The 16,008-nt window shown below is 43.4% G+C and overlaps 1 protein-coding gene across 2 annotated transcripts in view; it reads right to left on the reverse strand.

Annotated features, from left to right (window-relative positions):
* The window catches only part of MCF2L2 (MCF.2 cell line derived transforming sequence-like 2), a 210,982-nt gene that overhangs the window by 57,525 nt on the left and 137,449 nt on the right, over positions 1 to 16,008 (reverse strand). For both annotated transcript variants that reach the window (XM_036017746.1, XM_036017745.1), the window contains exon 16: positions 525 to 591. In XM_036017746.1, coding sequence (XP_035873639.1) covers positions 525 to 591 — 67 coding nt within the window. The remainder of the gene's footprint in view (positions 1 to 524; positions 592 to 16,008) is intronic.

Raw genomic sequence — 16,008 nt, forward strand, 5'->3', positions numbered from 1 at the left:
ATTATTTTGTAACACTTGAATAATATTTCATTTAGCATGTATATCAGACTTTATTAACCATTCCCCTTTGAATAGGATATTTAGTTTTCTGATATTTTGTGGTAAAAAATTCTACTATAATTTTGTACATATAATTTATTTCTCAAAATTATGCCCTTAGGAAAATACACATTTTCACTGTTAAGCAAAAAGCGCTACTTAAAACAATGAGAAACAATTCTCCCTTATTAAATTATCAAAAACATTTCAATGATCATATCCATTGCTAGTAAGCACATGGTGCACCCAGAGAGCATTACTGAAATCAGTACAAACTGGTGCAACCCTTTGAAGTTGTTGAGCTGCATGGATCAACAGTCATAAGAATGTTCTTATTCCTACTAGAAAGCCATGTATGATATTGTAAGACCGGAAACCTGGGGTGGCAGGGAATCTAGAGACATATGGAAACTATTTTGATTCTTTTTGTGCAACAAAATTTCTTTAGTTTGAGTACATGCTTAACTGCCCCCCAATCTACTTACATCAATTATGCTCTTCATCTCTTTTATATAAGCCTCTTCAGTCTCAAGCAAGTCACGTATAATGTGCCTGAAATCACAGTGGCAGGTGGGAAGATGCAAGAGAGAGAGACAGAGGGAGGGAAGAGCAATTTTTTAGAATTCTTTCAGGATGTTTAATGCTCATCAACAGTTCCTCTTAGTGGCTTGCTTACTTAGGCAAGTGGTCAATTCATTCTGTTCCATTGAACACCCAAGACCAATACCCTGTGGCTCCCAAAACCACACTCTGATAGCACTGATGTTAGAAAAAATGGCAAGGACTCAAAATTCATGTGCAGCCAGTGAATGACCTGTCCTCTGGTGGGCCACAGAGTGGGAGTCAAGGAGCCAGCAGGTGGGAGCTGGAAATACCTGGTGTGGATCCTTGGTCAGGAAGGTCTGCCTGACCCCTACATTGTGTGCCTGGTTTCCTAGATCTTCTTTCTAGCTTTTTCTGCTGTTTAATTGTCCACATGGATCTTTGACGCACATACATGGACGTCCTTTGTTGTACACAGAGTTAGAAGGATGCCAGTCACGGCCCCTTCTTCTGGAATTTAATGTTTCAGTGCAGTTGAGTGAGTTCCTCAGCCAAATGACTTGAGCTCTGTTGGCTTCCCTGGAGGAAAGCAGGTACAGAGTGAGGTGGGCACAATTCTAAGAGGGACTGCAATACTCCTGGCCGCTGTCGTGCACCTACCTCCTCCCAATGAATCAATCAAACACTAATTTAGCTGCTACTGTGAAGGGAGTTTTGCCATTCTGATTTGTTCCAAACCACTTGACCTTAAGAGAGATAGATTACCCAGTTGGGCCTGACCCGATCGTATGAACTCTTGAAATCTGGGTCTAGAAGTCAGAGAGACCGGAAGCATGAGAAGGGTTTAACACAAGGGAGATTCTCCTTTGCTGGCATTGGAGGGGAACATGTGGCAAGGAGCACAGGCAGCTCTGGGAGCTGAGAGTGGCCTCCAGCTGATTGACAGCCAGCAAGGAAATAGCGACGTTAGTCCTGCGGTTGCGAGGAACTGAATTCTGCCACAGCCAAGTGGACTTAGGATACCTACTGCAGCGAGCCAGTACTGTGACTTTAGCCTATAGGACCTGAGCAAAAAGCCAGTCATGCCATCTCCAGACTCCTGTCCCAGGGAAATTGAGCTGAGCTGCTAAGCATGCGATCATTTTTTAAAAGTTTTGTTTTTTTATTTTTTTTAATATTTTTAAAAGATTTTATTTATTTAATTTTAGGCAGAGGGGAATGGAGGGAGAAAGAGAAGGAGAGAAACATCAATGTGTGGTTGCCTCTCGAGTGCCCCTGGTGCCCCTGGGGACCTGGTCCGCAACCCAGAAATGTGCCCTGACTGGGAATTGAACTGGCAACCCTTTGGTTCACAAGCCAGCACTCAATCCACTAAGCCACACCAGCCAGGACCCGATCCTTTTTTATGCAGCAATAGAAAACTAATAGAGTGAGGCTAGCTTCCCACACCTGTCTCTAAACAGACTGTTTTGTTTTTCTTCTCAAGCTGTGTGGGCACACTTTCTTTTTTAGGCTTTCTTTTAGGCCTTCCCGTGAGTCGGTGTTTGCACAAGTGTTCATGTGTAGAACACACACACGTAGGTTTCCTGTGAACCGTTGCTTTGTTCTCTGTTAAATGGTAGCCTATCCCAGTGAATGGCTTTTTCCCTTTCATAACGTGGACCCAGCAAAAGACAAAGAACACAATATAGAAAATTCATACAAAATACAAATAACTATTAGTCTTATGAAAAAAAAGTTTAATACACACTAATCCAACAAAGACATAGTAAAAAGAAGTAACAATTTTCAACCAGTAAAATAGTAGAAATTTCAGGTCTCAAAGGGAGACCGACAGATGAGGGTGTGGAAACACTCTCAGACAAAACTGGCAGAAGCGCAAATGTGTGCGAGATAACTTAAAAACAGCTCACCGAATTTAAAACGCAATTCCTTGACTTGGTTGTTCCACTTCTAAGAATGTGCATTGTTTGCTATTAGAACAGTAGCACTGCAACAACACCCAGATGTAAACTGGAAATTCCTTAAATTCTCGTCAGTAAATTATGGTGCATGCACAGGATGAAACACCAGGCAGCTTTTAAAAGAATAAAGCCATTGAATCATAGCCACTGGTATGACATAGTCACTTTTAGTGACTTAAAAGAAAACAAGATGCAGAAAAGTGAGCATAGCATGATCATTTGTATAAAAATGAGTGTGTACACATACCCATATGTAAAACTATATACTTAGAAAATTCCTCCAAAGAAACTTAAGACATTGTTAACAGTGGCTGCTTTCAGGGAGTGGTACTGAAAGCTAGGAGACAGGGAAGGAGAATTTCTATGTTCCGCTCTATACCTTTTTACAATACATGATTAAAACCCCTTTAAACATTTGCCACTTTTATAACTTAAGAAATGGCTTACATGGCACTTTAAAATGAATGCTTTGGAGCTAATGATATGTAAATCCCATTTGAAAGATGTAAATAAAGTCTACATTTTATATATTTTATAGCTCTTTTTAAAAATGGCAATCTTTGTATCTATTTATACAAGCTTGTTATAAGACAAGACTGATGAAGGTTGGCCACTAACAGAGGATACAACTTCAAGAAGGATAAAGACTACGGAAAAGTTACCTGAAGATCATACTTAACAGAGTCACTGAGTAAGAGGTTTCTTTGCTTTTTATGAGTCACGCTGAAGTGATGGTCAGAAGGAAACAGAGGCCCGGATACCAACCTATTTCTATGTACCGTGACACCAGGCAGGACCACGGCAACAGTTAGGCACCCACAGAAAACCAGAGAGCAGCCAGCCTGGCAGGCCCTCCTGCAGCGCTGGGCTTCAGTGACCGGGCAAGTCTGTTCAAGGATGAACTGATGACTAGATGAAGTCCAAAGGCAGACATCGCTAGGTGGTAAGCAGAAATCCATTTTATTGCCCAACAGTTATGTAAGAACTTAGAGACTCTTAGGAGTTTTAAAGAATCTGACACAAGAAAATATTCACAACTCAGGAGGAAAAAAATCCTTTGTCAGGTTATATCTCCATTTATAGTTTAGAAATAGCCTATGGATCTCATCCAGCTGCTTCATTTTACTTGTTTGAGTGCAACAGATAAAACTCCAACAACAAGAAGTCCCCTGAGCATTGGTTGCCTACATTTCAGTTCAGAAAAAAAAAAAAATCCTGTGCCACTATCAAGCCATTCTTTTTCCTTTGCTTTCTTCTTCTTTGCTTTCCTTTCAAATAACTATTAAGTGGGAGAAATTTTATAATTCTACCTGAGGCTTGTCTGCTTTATTATCCAAAGCACATGTCTTTGTTCGTAGAAAAAGACGCTCAAGGATTTAACACCTAAATTCACCAAGTATACATAATGTAGATGGAGAACAGAAAACGCTGGGTGTTCTCAAGTAATTTAAAAACCTTTAAACAGTGGAGGACTTTATGCCCTGATTGATATCTACCCAGTGGCGGAGCACTGTGATGAGGACACCAAATGGCATTGACAAGCCAGAGCAGCCTGCAGCCTGTACTGACGCACTCTACACGCCTGCATATTCTGGCACTTTGCTTGTTGTGTTTAAAAGGGGACCTCCGCCCACTTGCCACCCCGGATCATTAAGGAAGAAATGGAAGCATGATGTGTTTTAAGGGACTGTTCCTTTTTCTGAAGCCATATTTTAAGGTAGTGTGTTGGCCAAAAAGTTCATTTCTTTTTTTCCTTAAGAGGGCTCTAGTAATGCCTAGTTGTCTTTAACTTCATTTGAAACAATTTTGTGAGATCGTATTGTGACAGCTGTTGTATCAGCATGCATTTCAAAACAGCTTATCAAAATTGGTGAATTCTTGTGTAGCCATTTTAATATTGAAGATGGAAAAAGATATTTGAAGATGGAATGAAACATTTTCAGCATATTATGCTTTATTATTTCAAGAAAGGTGAAAATGCAAAAAAAAAAAAAAAGACTTGTGCAGTGTATGGACAAGGTGCTGTGACTGATCAAATGTGTCAAAAGTGGTTCGTGAGTTTTGTTGCTGGAGATTTCTCACTGGACAATGCTCCATGGTCCGGTAGCGCAGCTGAAGTTGATAGCGATTAAATCGAGACATTGAGAACAATCGATGTTATCCCACGCAGGAGATAGCCAACATACTCAGAATATCCAAATCAATCAAGTTAGTGGTGAAAATAAAAAATGTATCTTTTGTTTCACAGAAAAAACCACACAGACTTTTTGGCCAGCCCAATAGCGTAAAAACAGAGCGCTGGATACGTGGCTCCATTCCATATGGCACCTCCTGTTGGTCTCAGATGATGCCATAGCCAAGGGGGCAGGAATGGAACCTTTTAAAATAATGAATGCAATCTTACTGGGTAAGCAAGCTCATTAAGGTACGTACGTGTTAGGATTTCCTGATAAGTTTCTCTTTGTCCCAGAGTCCTAATCTGTCCTCCCTTTGAAACTTTGCCCCTTATCTCCCCTCCTCAATTTCCCAGCTCTCCAAGAGAACAGTGTCCTTCTGGGAACCAGTTTTCAGAAGTATATTTTTGCTCATTAATTGTCAACACAATTTGTCATGAAGAGTTTTAATTTACTCTTGGTATGATAGATCAGATCAGAAAGTATTATAGATGTTCACTTTTTAAAAATTAGTTTTTGTCTAATACCATCTTTGCCAAATTGAAAGGTCTGTTCTTATCCTTCTCAAATTCTAGCACCTCAGACATCATGGCTATTCACCTTCTTAAACCTTTCTCTTCCTTTGGGTTCATCTTTATCCAATCTTTATTCATCTTTATTATTATTATTCAATCTGTATTCATCTTTCTGCTTCTCTGTTTCTCCCTTGCTTCATCCTCCTCCTCCTGTCTAATGTTGCTGCTCCCCAAAAGTCTGAACTCAAGTTTCCAGGCTTCCTTCCTTCCTCTTCCATCATGCTGTTGACTTTCTCATATCTTCATCTTCCTCCCAGACCTTTGGTCATGCTCAAGTCCTTGTTGCCAATCCACATCTTCACCTGGATGCCTCCCAGGCACCTCTGTCACCTCGGGCTGAACTAGAACTCATTACACAGAAAGGGCGTGTGCAGCATTAGATCTGCCATTTTCCTAAGTTCCCCAGACGCAGTTGTCATTTCAAGCTTCTTCCCTGCCGTTATTGCTTATGTTCAGTCTGTCACCAGGCCTTAGCATTTCATCTCTCAAAATGCCTTTTGGAGTCACTGCCTACTCTCCATTTCTGGTACTGCCGATATAGAGCAAACTTACCATTCCTCTCATCTTAAATACTTAGATACACCCCTAGCATCTCATCCTGGCCACTGAGAACTCAATGCTCATCAATCCATTTTGCAAACCACCAGTCTATGTCCTTCCTAAAGCTCCGTTTCCATCATTCTCCCTCTTTAAAAGCTTAAAATAACTTTCAATTGCCCACAACTGCCAACATTCCCTCCAGGATTTCAAGACACTCCATTCATGTATAGGACTCTTGTTCTAAAGGTAAATCCAGACCTCCAGATTCAGAATGGGGAGTGGTGGGTGAAATGGGGAGTGACAGGTGAAATCTGTAATTTATACAAGCACCCCTGGTGATTCGGTTCAGAGGTTCTGCTATTCGACTAAGTAATACTGATCTGACCCCTGCTTTTAGCTGCCTGTCTCCCTTTAGTTATTCCATTGTTATTGTTTCACACTCCCTTCCAAGTTCTAATCATTCTTAAAAACTCAGTTTCAATACTCCTTCTATGAAAACTCTAACAACTTCAGAGAAATATAGCACTACAGTGTTATCTTTGCTTCCCAGGCAAAAGTAATTAGACCCAAACACCTCCTGGCTCTCTTCTAAGAAGCAGGCACCATAATAGGCACTTGGGCTAGACAAATGTACCATAACCTCAGGCCTTCGTCAATTCATAGTCTAATGACCCAGACAAGGAAGCAATGACTCCAGTGCAGCGTAATAAGGTGTCTGATAGTAAGAGGGAGCAGGTGCAGAGGAGACACCATAATTAGGCCAATGATTGTGGAGGACCCTACCAATTGTGAGTTGAATGAAGTAAAGTTTAAGTCAAGTTTAAAGAAGAAAAGAAGCCAGGAGGAAAGGAGGGGGAGGGGTGGCCTGAGGCTGATGCCAAGGAAAACAGTGTGGAGGAGGGAGCAGAAGCCAGAGATGTATGCTCTACTGATACTTGTAAAGTCTTTAATGGGACTGGGCCAACAATATATAGTAGGTTCATAAAATGCTAGAAGCAGATATAACTTTAAATTCATCCAGGTGAAAAAAACAGAGGACCAGAGCCATGAAGTGACTTGCGCAAGGTCCATGGCTTTGGCTAACTAAGCCAGTGTTCTTCCCACTACATTATGTTGTCTCTCTTCACCTATGTGTAGGATGTATCTAAACTCCTGTCTGCAGATTATTAAATAAAACACAAAGTAAATGAACTTAGCATAGTGTTAGAGAAATACAGGGCTTCAGGAAAACAGATGTCCAAGCCTACTTCTACTGTGAATATACGGGGTAATCTTGAGAAAGTTTCTTTCTCAGGGTCTCTGCTTCTTTTTGTGTACAAAGGTTGAATTATGTAGTCTTGAGTATCCCTCCTGGCTCTCATAGATCATTCTTTAAATATGTTATCATTTCTAATAAAACATGTCATATGGTCTTTGGAAGAATCATACCTTGTTTTTCAGTTCCACAAGAAATAAAATAGCCCTGGTCATCATGGCTCAGTTGGTTGGGCATCATCCCACAAAGCAAAATGTCGCTGGTTTTATTCCTGGTCAGGGCACATGCCTCGGGTATGTGCCAGGACCCCAGATGGGTGAGTGCCAGAGGCAACCACACATTGATGCTTCTCTCACACCTCGATGCTTCTCTCCCTCTCCTTCTCCCTCCCTTCTCCTCTCTCTAAAAATAAGTAAAATCATTAAAAAAAAGAGAAATAAAGCAAAGGTCATCAGACTTTCTATTCATTTACAACTTCAACTAAACAGTTAATGTGTAACTGCAATGTGCAAAAGTACAATGTGGCTAGAGAGGTCTTAGAGAGGTGAAATCTGAACTGTCCTCTGTAGGAGGCGAGGACTTGGCCAGGAAGACAGGAGGGTGTGCCAGGAAGAAGGACACATGAACAGGGTGTAAGAGTCCTGGCTACACAGGGGCCCTGTGGGACCCAGACTGCTGGGGTGGGGTCTGCAGGGGAAGCACGGGAGGCAGGGGGAGCCCACACGGAGATGATGGCTGTCATGCCAGGCCACCATGCAGACTTGACGCAGGAGCTGGGGGAAGGTGTAAGAGATTGGCTTGGCCAGCGGGACAGATGTCTCTCCAAGAACCTCTTTCATTAAGCACAAAATAGGTTCTGAGAGTTCAAACTCGGGAAAACATGTTCATAGGTTTACATCCTTCTTCAATTTCAATTAGGTGTTCTGTTTCCATAATTACATTAATAAATTCCTAGAACTGTGCATGGTAACAACACAAAACCCTGAAGACCAGCAATTTTCAACCATTGTGCCATAAGGATTCTTAAGACATGCAATACCTGACTATTTAGTCAGGGGCACTGACCTCTTTTTCCCTAGATTGTCCAATTAAAAAATGACAAGAGCCAAAAGAGCCAACAAAACAATCGCCTTCTGGTGTGAATGCCCTGACTTGAACCATAAATATATAGATCATATAATGGAGTTATGTCTTATTGGTCACGCTGAATAATAAGTTTGTGTCTGATTGGTTAATTCTTGGTACCAGAAATCCTTATGTACAATTATAATAACTAATTTTTTAAAAGTCACTTTTGAGCAAAGAGGGCAGGTAATTACTATTATTACTTTTTTTGTAAGTCCATCGAAATTATACTTTTTTGTCAGATTGGGAAAAATATAACATTTTTTGGTGTGCCACAGAATTTTAATAATTAGTTTATGTGTGCCATGAGATGAAAAAGGTTGAAAATCACTGCTATAGATTCACACAGTGATCATGCTGGAGCCGATGATATTTTAAGCATTTACAAAAGGTCTGATGAATATTAACAGTTTCCTTGTTCCCAGAAGCCTGACGGTTTTGCTCAATTGCTACTCTCTCTTTTCCACTTTTGTATGTCAGTTTCTATATTTTGTCTTATGTTAATTGGGTTTGATCGCAGTGCTCTGATGTGTTTAGGGTGAATTACCTCAAATTGTTTTTGGAAGAGGATGGGGCATAAATTAATTATTATTAAAGTTTATCTGATAGATGCTTGCTCTTCAATATCACATAATAAATAATGACAAAGTAATTTCAAGCATCTTCATTTTTTAAAAGAGAGATTGACTATAAATATAATCCTATTAATCCTAATTCAAGTCAACAACCCTGCATTTGTGTAGCATTTCAGGCATTATAAAGTTTTTGTTTTATTTTTAAATTTTGGTGACCTCTGGTCTGTGTGGCTCAATTGGTTGGAGCATCCTCCCATGGGCCAAACTGTCAGGGGTTTGATTCCCAGTCATCCAGGTTTTGGGTTTGATCCCCAGTTGGGGCACATAAGAGAAGGCAACCATCAATGTTTCTCTCTAACATCAATGTCTGTCTCTCTCCCTTTCTCTCTCTCTCTTTCTCTCTCTCAATGTAATGGGAAAAAAACAAAGAAAAGAAAAAATGTCTTCAGGTGAGGATAAAAAAAATCAATGAATATATCCTTGGGTGGGGATTTAAAAAATTGTGGTGAAATATACATGAATTAAATGGTTAACTATTTAAACAATTTTTAAGTGTCCAGTTCCGCAGTATTGAGTACGTTCACAATGTTGTGTAACTGTCACCAGAACACTTCCACCATCCCCAACTGAAACTCTGTTCTCACCAGACATGGACTCCCCACTCCTCCCCGCCCTGGTAACCTCTGCTCCACTTTCTGTCTCTCTGAATTTGCCTACCGCAGGTACTCCATGTAAGTGGAATCATAAAATATCCGTTCTTTTGTGTCTGACTTATTTGACTTAGCATAATGTTTTCAAGGTTCATTCATGTTGTAGCATGTGTCAAAACTTCATTCCTGTTCAAGGCGGAGGAGTGTCTTTCATTGTTTTTAGACACCACATTTTGTTTATCCATTCATCTATTGATGGATACTTGGGTTGTTTTCACTTTTCAGCTGTTGCAAACAATGCTGCTAGAATCACTCATGTGCAAGTTTCTACTTCAGCCTCTGCTTTCAATTTTTGGGGTGGGGGTATATGAGGTCTGCCCAGAAAGTATCCAGCCGCATAATATGAAAACCAGAGACATTTGTTGAAGACACAAGATACAAGAAACATTGTACATAAGACAATGATACCTCAGTCACCTTCAAAGTAGGGACCTTGGGACCTCACACAATTCTCCCAGTGTCTCACAGTTCAAAATACTCTGCAAAATTTTTTGTTGGAATTGCCATTAGCTGCCTTGTCATATTTTCCTGAATCTCATCAACAGCCTGAAATCTCTTCCCTTTCAAAGGTGATTTTAATTTTGGGAAAAGCCAGAAGTCACAGGGAGCCATATCTGGGCTCAAGAGGGGCTGAGTCACCTGGGTGATTTGATATTTTACAAAAAAACTGCACAAAATGTGATGCATGAGTGGGCACGTTGTTGTGGGGAAGCTGCCAATCACCAGTTGCCCATAGCTGTTGCCTTCTGAATCATCCAAATGGTTTCTGCTGAGGAATGCAAAATATTATGCAGATTCGTTGCTCTACTCGGTCAGTCATTTTTTAATATGAAGGCCACACAGTACACAGTGTCTATCATTCCCACGGACTAGGACAGTGAAGTATTCATTGTTCATTCATGTGTATTGAAGTCCACTCTCCTTGGCTGCCGGGTTACACCGATGTCATACAAACCATTCCCATTATATTAACAATGGCCGAACTTTTTCTGGACAGACCTCATATAACCAGAAATGGTCTTGCTGAATCACATGGTATTTTTTTTAACTTCTTGAGAACTCCTAAACTATTTTCCAAAGCAGCTGCACTCTTTTGTACTACTACCATCAATGCACCAGTGTTCCAATTTCTCCACATCCTCCTTAATACTTATTAATTTTACATTTTTTAAAATTAATAGCCAGCCTAATGGGTGTGAAGTAAGGTTGTGTTTTCAATGTGTGTATTATATTCCTTGATCCACTCAACACCTGACAAAGAGCTTCTCCAGGGCAGATGTCCTGTCTTATTTAACCTTGTCCTGTGTCTTCCAAGTAGGTAAATTCTCAATAAATGTTTGTGGAATGGATGAGTGATAGATTTAAGGATCAGACCAATACCAATTCTGTGAGCACAACGTATTGTTAGTCTCATTTCACCAAAGAGGAAATTGAGACTCACAGCAATAAGAGATTTGATTGAAGTCAAACTGCTGACTAGTCACTGCCAGCAAGAGTTCAAGTACGGGCCCTCCATCTCTAACACCAGGGACAGGGGAACTGGTGTGCCAAGGGTGAATGTCAGTCCCCTGATATAGTCTGCAGCATAGCTCCATAAATGACAAGCCTGCACAGTAGGGACACTAGTAAGGAACCTGGCTCAGGCCATGTGCGTTTATGCCTGGCACTCAAGGAATTGGGCTTGAATCTCAGAACCATGGTGCACACGCACATTCTCAATCCAAAAATAACAAGACACTATGTGAGGGATTTCTGGTACACCAAGGAGTTCCTGGAATACTGCTGATAGGGAAGCCATCAGTAGTTCACTTCATGGGAAAGGGTAGGACTGGTACTAACTCCATCAGGAGTATCCAAGTGACACAACAATTTTCAGTAAAGAAGAGACCGTAAGCTTCCACATCATGCAAACACGAAAAAGTTTATTGCAAAGAGGAAATTCCCAAAGATTTTTAAAAAGCATAAAATACTCAAAGATCAAAAAACATTAAGAACAAACACACTGCTTTCTCTGCCCTGTGTACCCCCTCTGCAGACCTGGTTGTGTCTGTATCTCCCCTGCAGGTGTTGTGTCATTCTCTGAATTCCTCCTCTCCCAAGAGGTGTGTTTGTGGGCTTATTATGATGGAAACATCCCCCTCAGAAATATCATTTTCTGATTCTAGGACTCCTTAACCCTGTGTCTGCAGGATCAAATAGATGTTTAATATTAGTTTTATGACCTTAGATCATCAGACCAACCAAGTCTCATTCATGAAATGTCTACTATTTAAGATCAAATGATTTATGAAGGACTTTAGAATTGGCTTTTTAGAAGGGATGTTTCAGGAAAAAATATCTCAGTATAACAAAACTACACTCTTAGTCTAACTCTTTTTTTAAGATTTTATTTATTTATTTTTAGAGAGGGAAGAAGGAGAAAGAGAGAGAAAAAAACATCAATGTGCGGTTGCTGGGGGCTGTGGCCTGCAACCCATGCATGTGCCCTGACTGGGAATCAAACCTGCGATGCTTTAGTTCGCAGCCCGCACTCAATCCACTGAGCTACGCCAGCCAGGTCCTAACTCTTAATTAATGGTCCACTTATTTTAATCAATGTAAGTCACAGGCAGGCCTATAACTTTTATTATTGGTCTGAGTGGGATTTGAACCACATAAAGCAGGCAATGGGGACTCAGCAATTACTGTTAAGAAAATGCAAAGAGAGAATGTATTCTATTCTAGTTGTCCTTACAATACCAGCACAACCAAACTTACAGGCAAAGTCCCTGACACCAATGGCTGCATCCGCCAGGCCTGCGGCCCCCCTGTCACAGTCAACAACTATGTCCCGGGCGTCTGCTGTGATTGTCCTGTCCTCTCCGTGCCTCTCCATCACAGGACCCACATCGTTTCACTCAGTTTCCACCCGACAGCACTGAAGTTCGTCCCCACACAAATGTCACCCCTTCACCCCATTTGCACATGCCCCCCTGAGTGGAAGACCAGAGGATCCAGTCAAAGGCAGCCCCTAGGATCCTGCACAGAACCCTGAATGGAGTTAAGTGTACCTCTCACCTGCAGGGGGGAGGGGAGAAGAAACGCTGAGAGACCCGCTGTGGGGGCGGGACCAGGCCAGGGTCACTGGGACCCTCTGACCTCCTACAATGTAGAGGGAGGCCTGTGTCAGCCTCACTCCCATCCCCCCCATCCTCTCCGCCCCCCGCCCCCGAGCAGGGCCCACTCTATCCCCAGCACAGCTCTGCTGGACCAAGTAGGGTCCCAGGGACCAGGGCCTGCCTGTCCGAGGCGGTCCCTGTCCCGGTTGGGTCCCTGCTGAGGGTCTGACGGGGGCACAGGGAGGCCCTGGAGAGTGGATGTGGGGGATGGTCAGCGCGGGAGGCCCGGGCCCTGTGCAGAGGGGGAGAGAAAGGAAGAAAGCCGGTTTTGAGAATGGCCTGCACAGAGGGCCTCTGGGCCCTGGGCTCCCTCGGCTCCCCGTGCCCTGTGTGCCTAGTCCGGCTTCACCCGCCCGCCGCGTCCTGGAATGGCGGGAGGACGCGAAGGGGCCAAACCGCAGGAGCAGAAGCCAGAGAGGAGGGAGGGGCGCAGGCCTCCGGTGTCAGCTCTGGGGCCCGTGGCGTCAGGGAGAAGCACACTGGGGCCCTTGTGCTGCGGGCGGGCGAGGCTCCTCGGAGGAAAGTTTGAACATCCGATGAATGTGGGAAGCGGCCAGCAAGCCTTCAGCTCCACCAGCAGTCAACAGTCTGTATCCCCTCTGTAACCGTGCAGAGCTGGTGGGGATTCATTCTCCGGGGAACTGGAGACGGCAAGGACAGGCCTCCGCCCTCAACAGGTCTGCGGACTCTCCAAGAGCAGGGAGCCCAGATCCACAGACAAAGTGCCAACCGGGACTGACAGACCACGCCCTGGGGCGGGGGTCACCGGTGAGAAGAGGATTCTAGCCCTGGGGACGTTTAAGTTCCACTCAGTCACCGTTTCACAAACGTGTGTCTGATATTCCATGTTAGACACGCTAAGCGTGAAGACTTACGCGGCACCTTTAAGTGAAGACGTTCATGTGTGCAGCCCAGAGGGTACAGAAATCTAAGTCCGAGATGAAGGTGGTGGAGGAGATCACCGAGCAGCAAGTGCGTGCGGGGAGGAAGGAGCACACAGAAGGGTGTGTGGGTGGGAGTGGCCGGCGCAGCAAACACAGGGAGGCAGCGAAGGAGACGTTGCATTATTTTAACAGGCAACGCCGTGTTAACAGAAGTGCACGTCCAGAGACGTGGAACACAGCGGGCCCTTCTGTGTGACGATGGGGTCCACAGGAAGACCGCCGCTGCCAGCTCCTCCGTGAGAAGCGCTTTCTGCAGCGCGAGGCGGGCGTGAGGACGGTGGCGGTCCACCAGGCCCCGAGGGTCCCCAGGCCCAGCACTGCACACTCGCTACCGTTACTGCATTCAATCCCACACCCTTCCAGGCAGGAATGACCGTGGGGTGCAGAGAAGTTTGGTCACCTGCCCAGACCCAGTGGCCAGCAGGAGGCTAGGTCAGGTTCCACCCCATCTCTCCCGCAGCCCAGGCCTTGCAGGAACAGGCACCAGGTTTAGAACCCACCGCCTGTGGTGTGTCTGAATTCGTAGGACAGGGCCTGTGCAGGGTCTGCGAGGAATTATCCCACCCGGCAGAAGTCGCTCACAGAGCAAATTAACCCAACCAGTCAAGCCTGGCTCTATGTCCATAAGCTTCAGTTGCGTTAGGTAATAGTGGTCAGTGATCGAATCTGTTTCTCCTCTCGTTATTTCAATAATACTATTTTCTTTTTCACATCTCTTTTGCTCTCACCATCTCTTAGGTTCTGTTGTACTCAGGTTTCAAGGCTTCTTTCCCCCCAACTAGAGACACAGGCCCCCCTGCCGGGCTCTCTCATCCTGTCTCCTACATCTGCTTCTCCTGCTGCTCCTTCCCGGACTCGTCCTTTCTAAATCCATCACGCAAACTGCAGTTTCTCTTGTTTTTTTTTTTTTTTTTTAAGTTTACTATCTGATGTTAACAGTTTTCTTTTCCAGTTCTTTCTCTAGTTCTCTAGTGCTCTGTGAAGCCAAGTCCTGATAAGTCATTTATAAACGTAATCAGAGTGGGTTTTGAAGAACAAAACGTGCCCACTTTATCTTGGTCTTGGGCGAGGACTGGAAAGTCAGCGCTGGATGTCGCTCGTCATCACAAGCAGCTACTGTGGGCAAAGAGGGCATTGTCTTCCTTCTTTCAGACGGTCAAATCAGCATCGCTGCCACCATCTGATCTTACCTCCAGTTAATTTCACATTTTTCACGCACTTCCTCCCAATAAAAGAAACTGAGTGCTTTGTTTGGTACCATCAATTCTGTCATTCTCTTTCTCTCCCTCTAGGGTGGGACAGGGAGCCAGCCTGCTGTCAGAAAGCTCCCAGGTGAACACAGGAGCCCGACCACTGCCCCTCCCCGTGTGAGGTTTGCATGTGGACGCCCCTGGGGCAGGCTTTCGGGGTGCTCTGGTCATCCTCATCTCTCATCCACACTGTTCCTCCTCCTCCCAACAAAAGCCACACATCCTGCCACCAACCTCCTAACTTGGATTTGAAATAATCTATATCTGTCTGGAGTGTATTTCCATATAGGGTGATGTGAATATGTGATTTTCATGTGTATATCAATGTTCTGGTTGCTCTGTATGTCTTGTGGGTACAATCCTATATGTTTGTGCATGTGGAATACTCTTGTACTGACACATGGACCTATGTGGGCCTCGTTCCAAATGACCTGAAAGGAATATCATGGTACTGAAACCTTTCTGCATAAATACAACATGCAGATATGATAGCTGGGGGGAATGCACATGTGATGACTGCCAGGATTTTAGTTTGCATAGGTAGAAAGGAGGTGATTTGTGCTGCACTAACAGTGAATTGGCTTACTTATGGGTCACCGTCAGGGACACCCTTACAAATCTCACATACAAGTATTTCTGTCTGTGGTCTGACATGCACATGACAGTACAGTCTCTGAGTGAATAATAGCCTCACTGAGTCATCCTTTCTACAGGTCATTACCTGAAAAGAATGGTATAGTTCAGCCCTGGCTGGGTACCTCAGTGGGTTAGAACATCATCCCCATAGGGTGGATGGAACCACACCAAGGGTGTGGTTCCATTCCTGGGGGGTCAGGGCTTAAAGAAAGCAGTTACAAACATCCTGAAAATCTAGTTTGAAATAACAAGTACGATATTGTAATCATAATTTCAAACTCTGATTCAGTAACCTAGTTTTAATCTATTACCTGTCTTACTCCTTTTACAATAAGAAACACAAAGCTTTTGTTTTCAGTTATGTCCTGAAATATGTAAAATGACAAAATCATTCAAAATATTACCCCTATTAAATGATAATGTTTGTTCCATAAAAAGGCTAGAACATTTGGGGAATAGGAAATCAAACCCATAAAGGATTTAGTTACCCTTTCCTTCAGAAGAAATTTACATTCTCTTG

This window comes from Phyllostomus discolor, chromosome 2 (assembly GCF_004126475.2).
Source record: "Phyllostomus discolor isolate MPI-MPIP mPhyDis1 chromosome 2, mPhyDis1.pri.v3, whole genome shotgun sequence".
NCBI lineage: Eukaryota > Metazoa > Chordata > Mammalia > Chiroptera > Phyllostomidae > Phyllostomus > Phyllostomus discolor.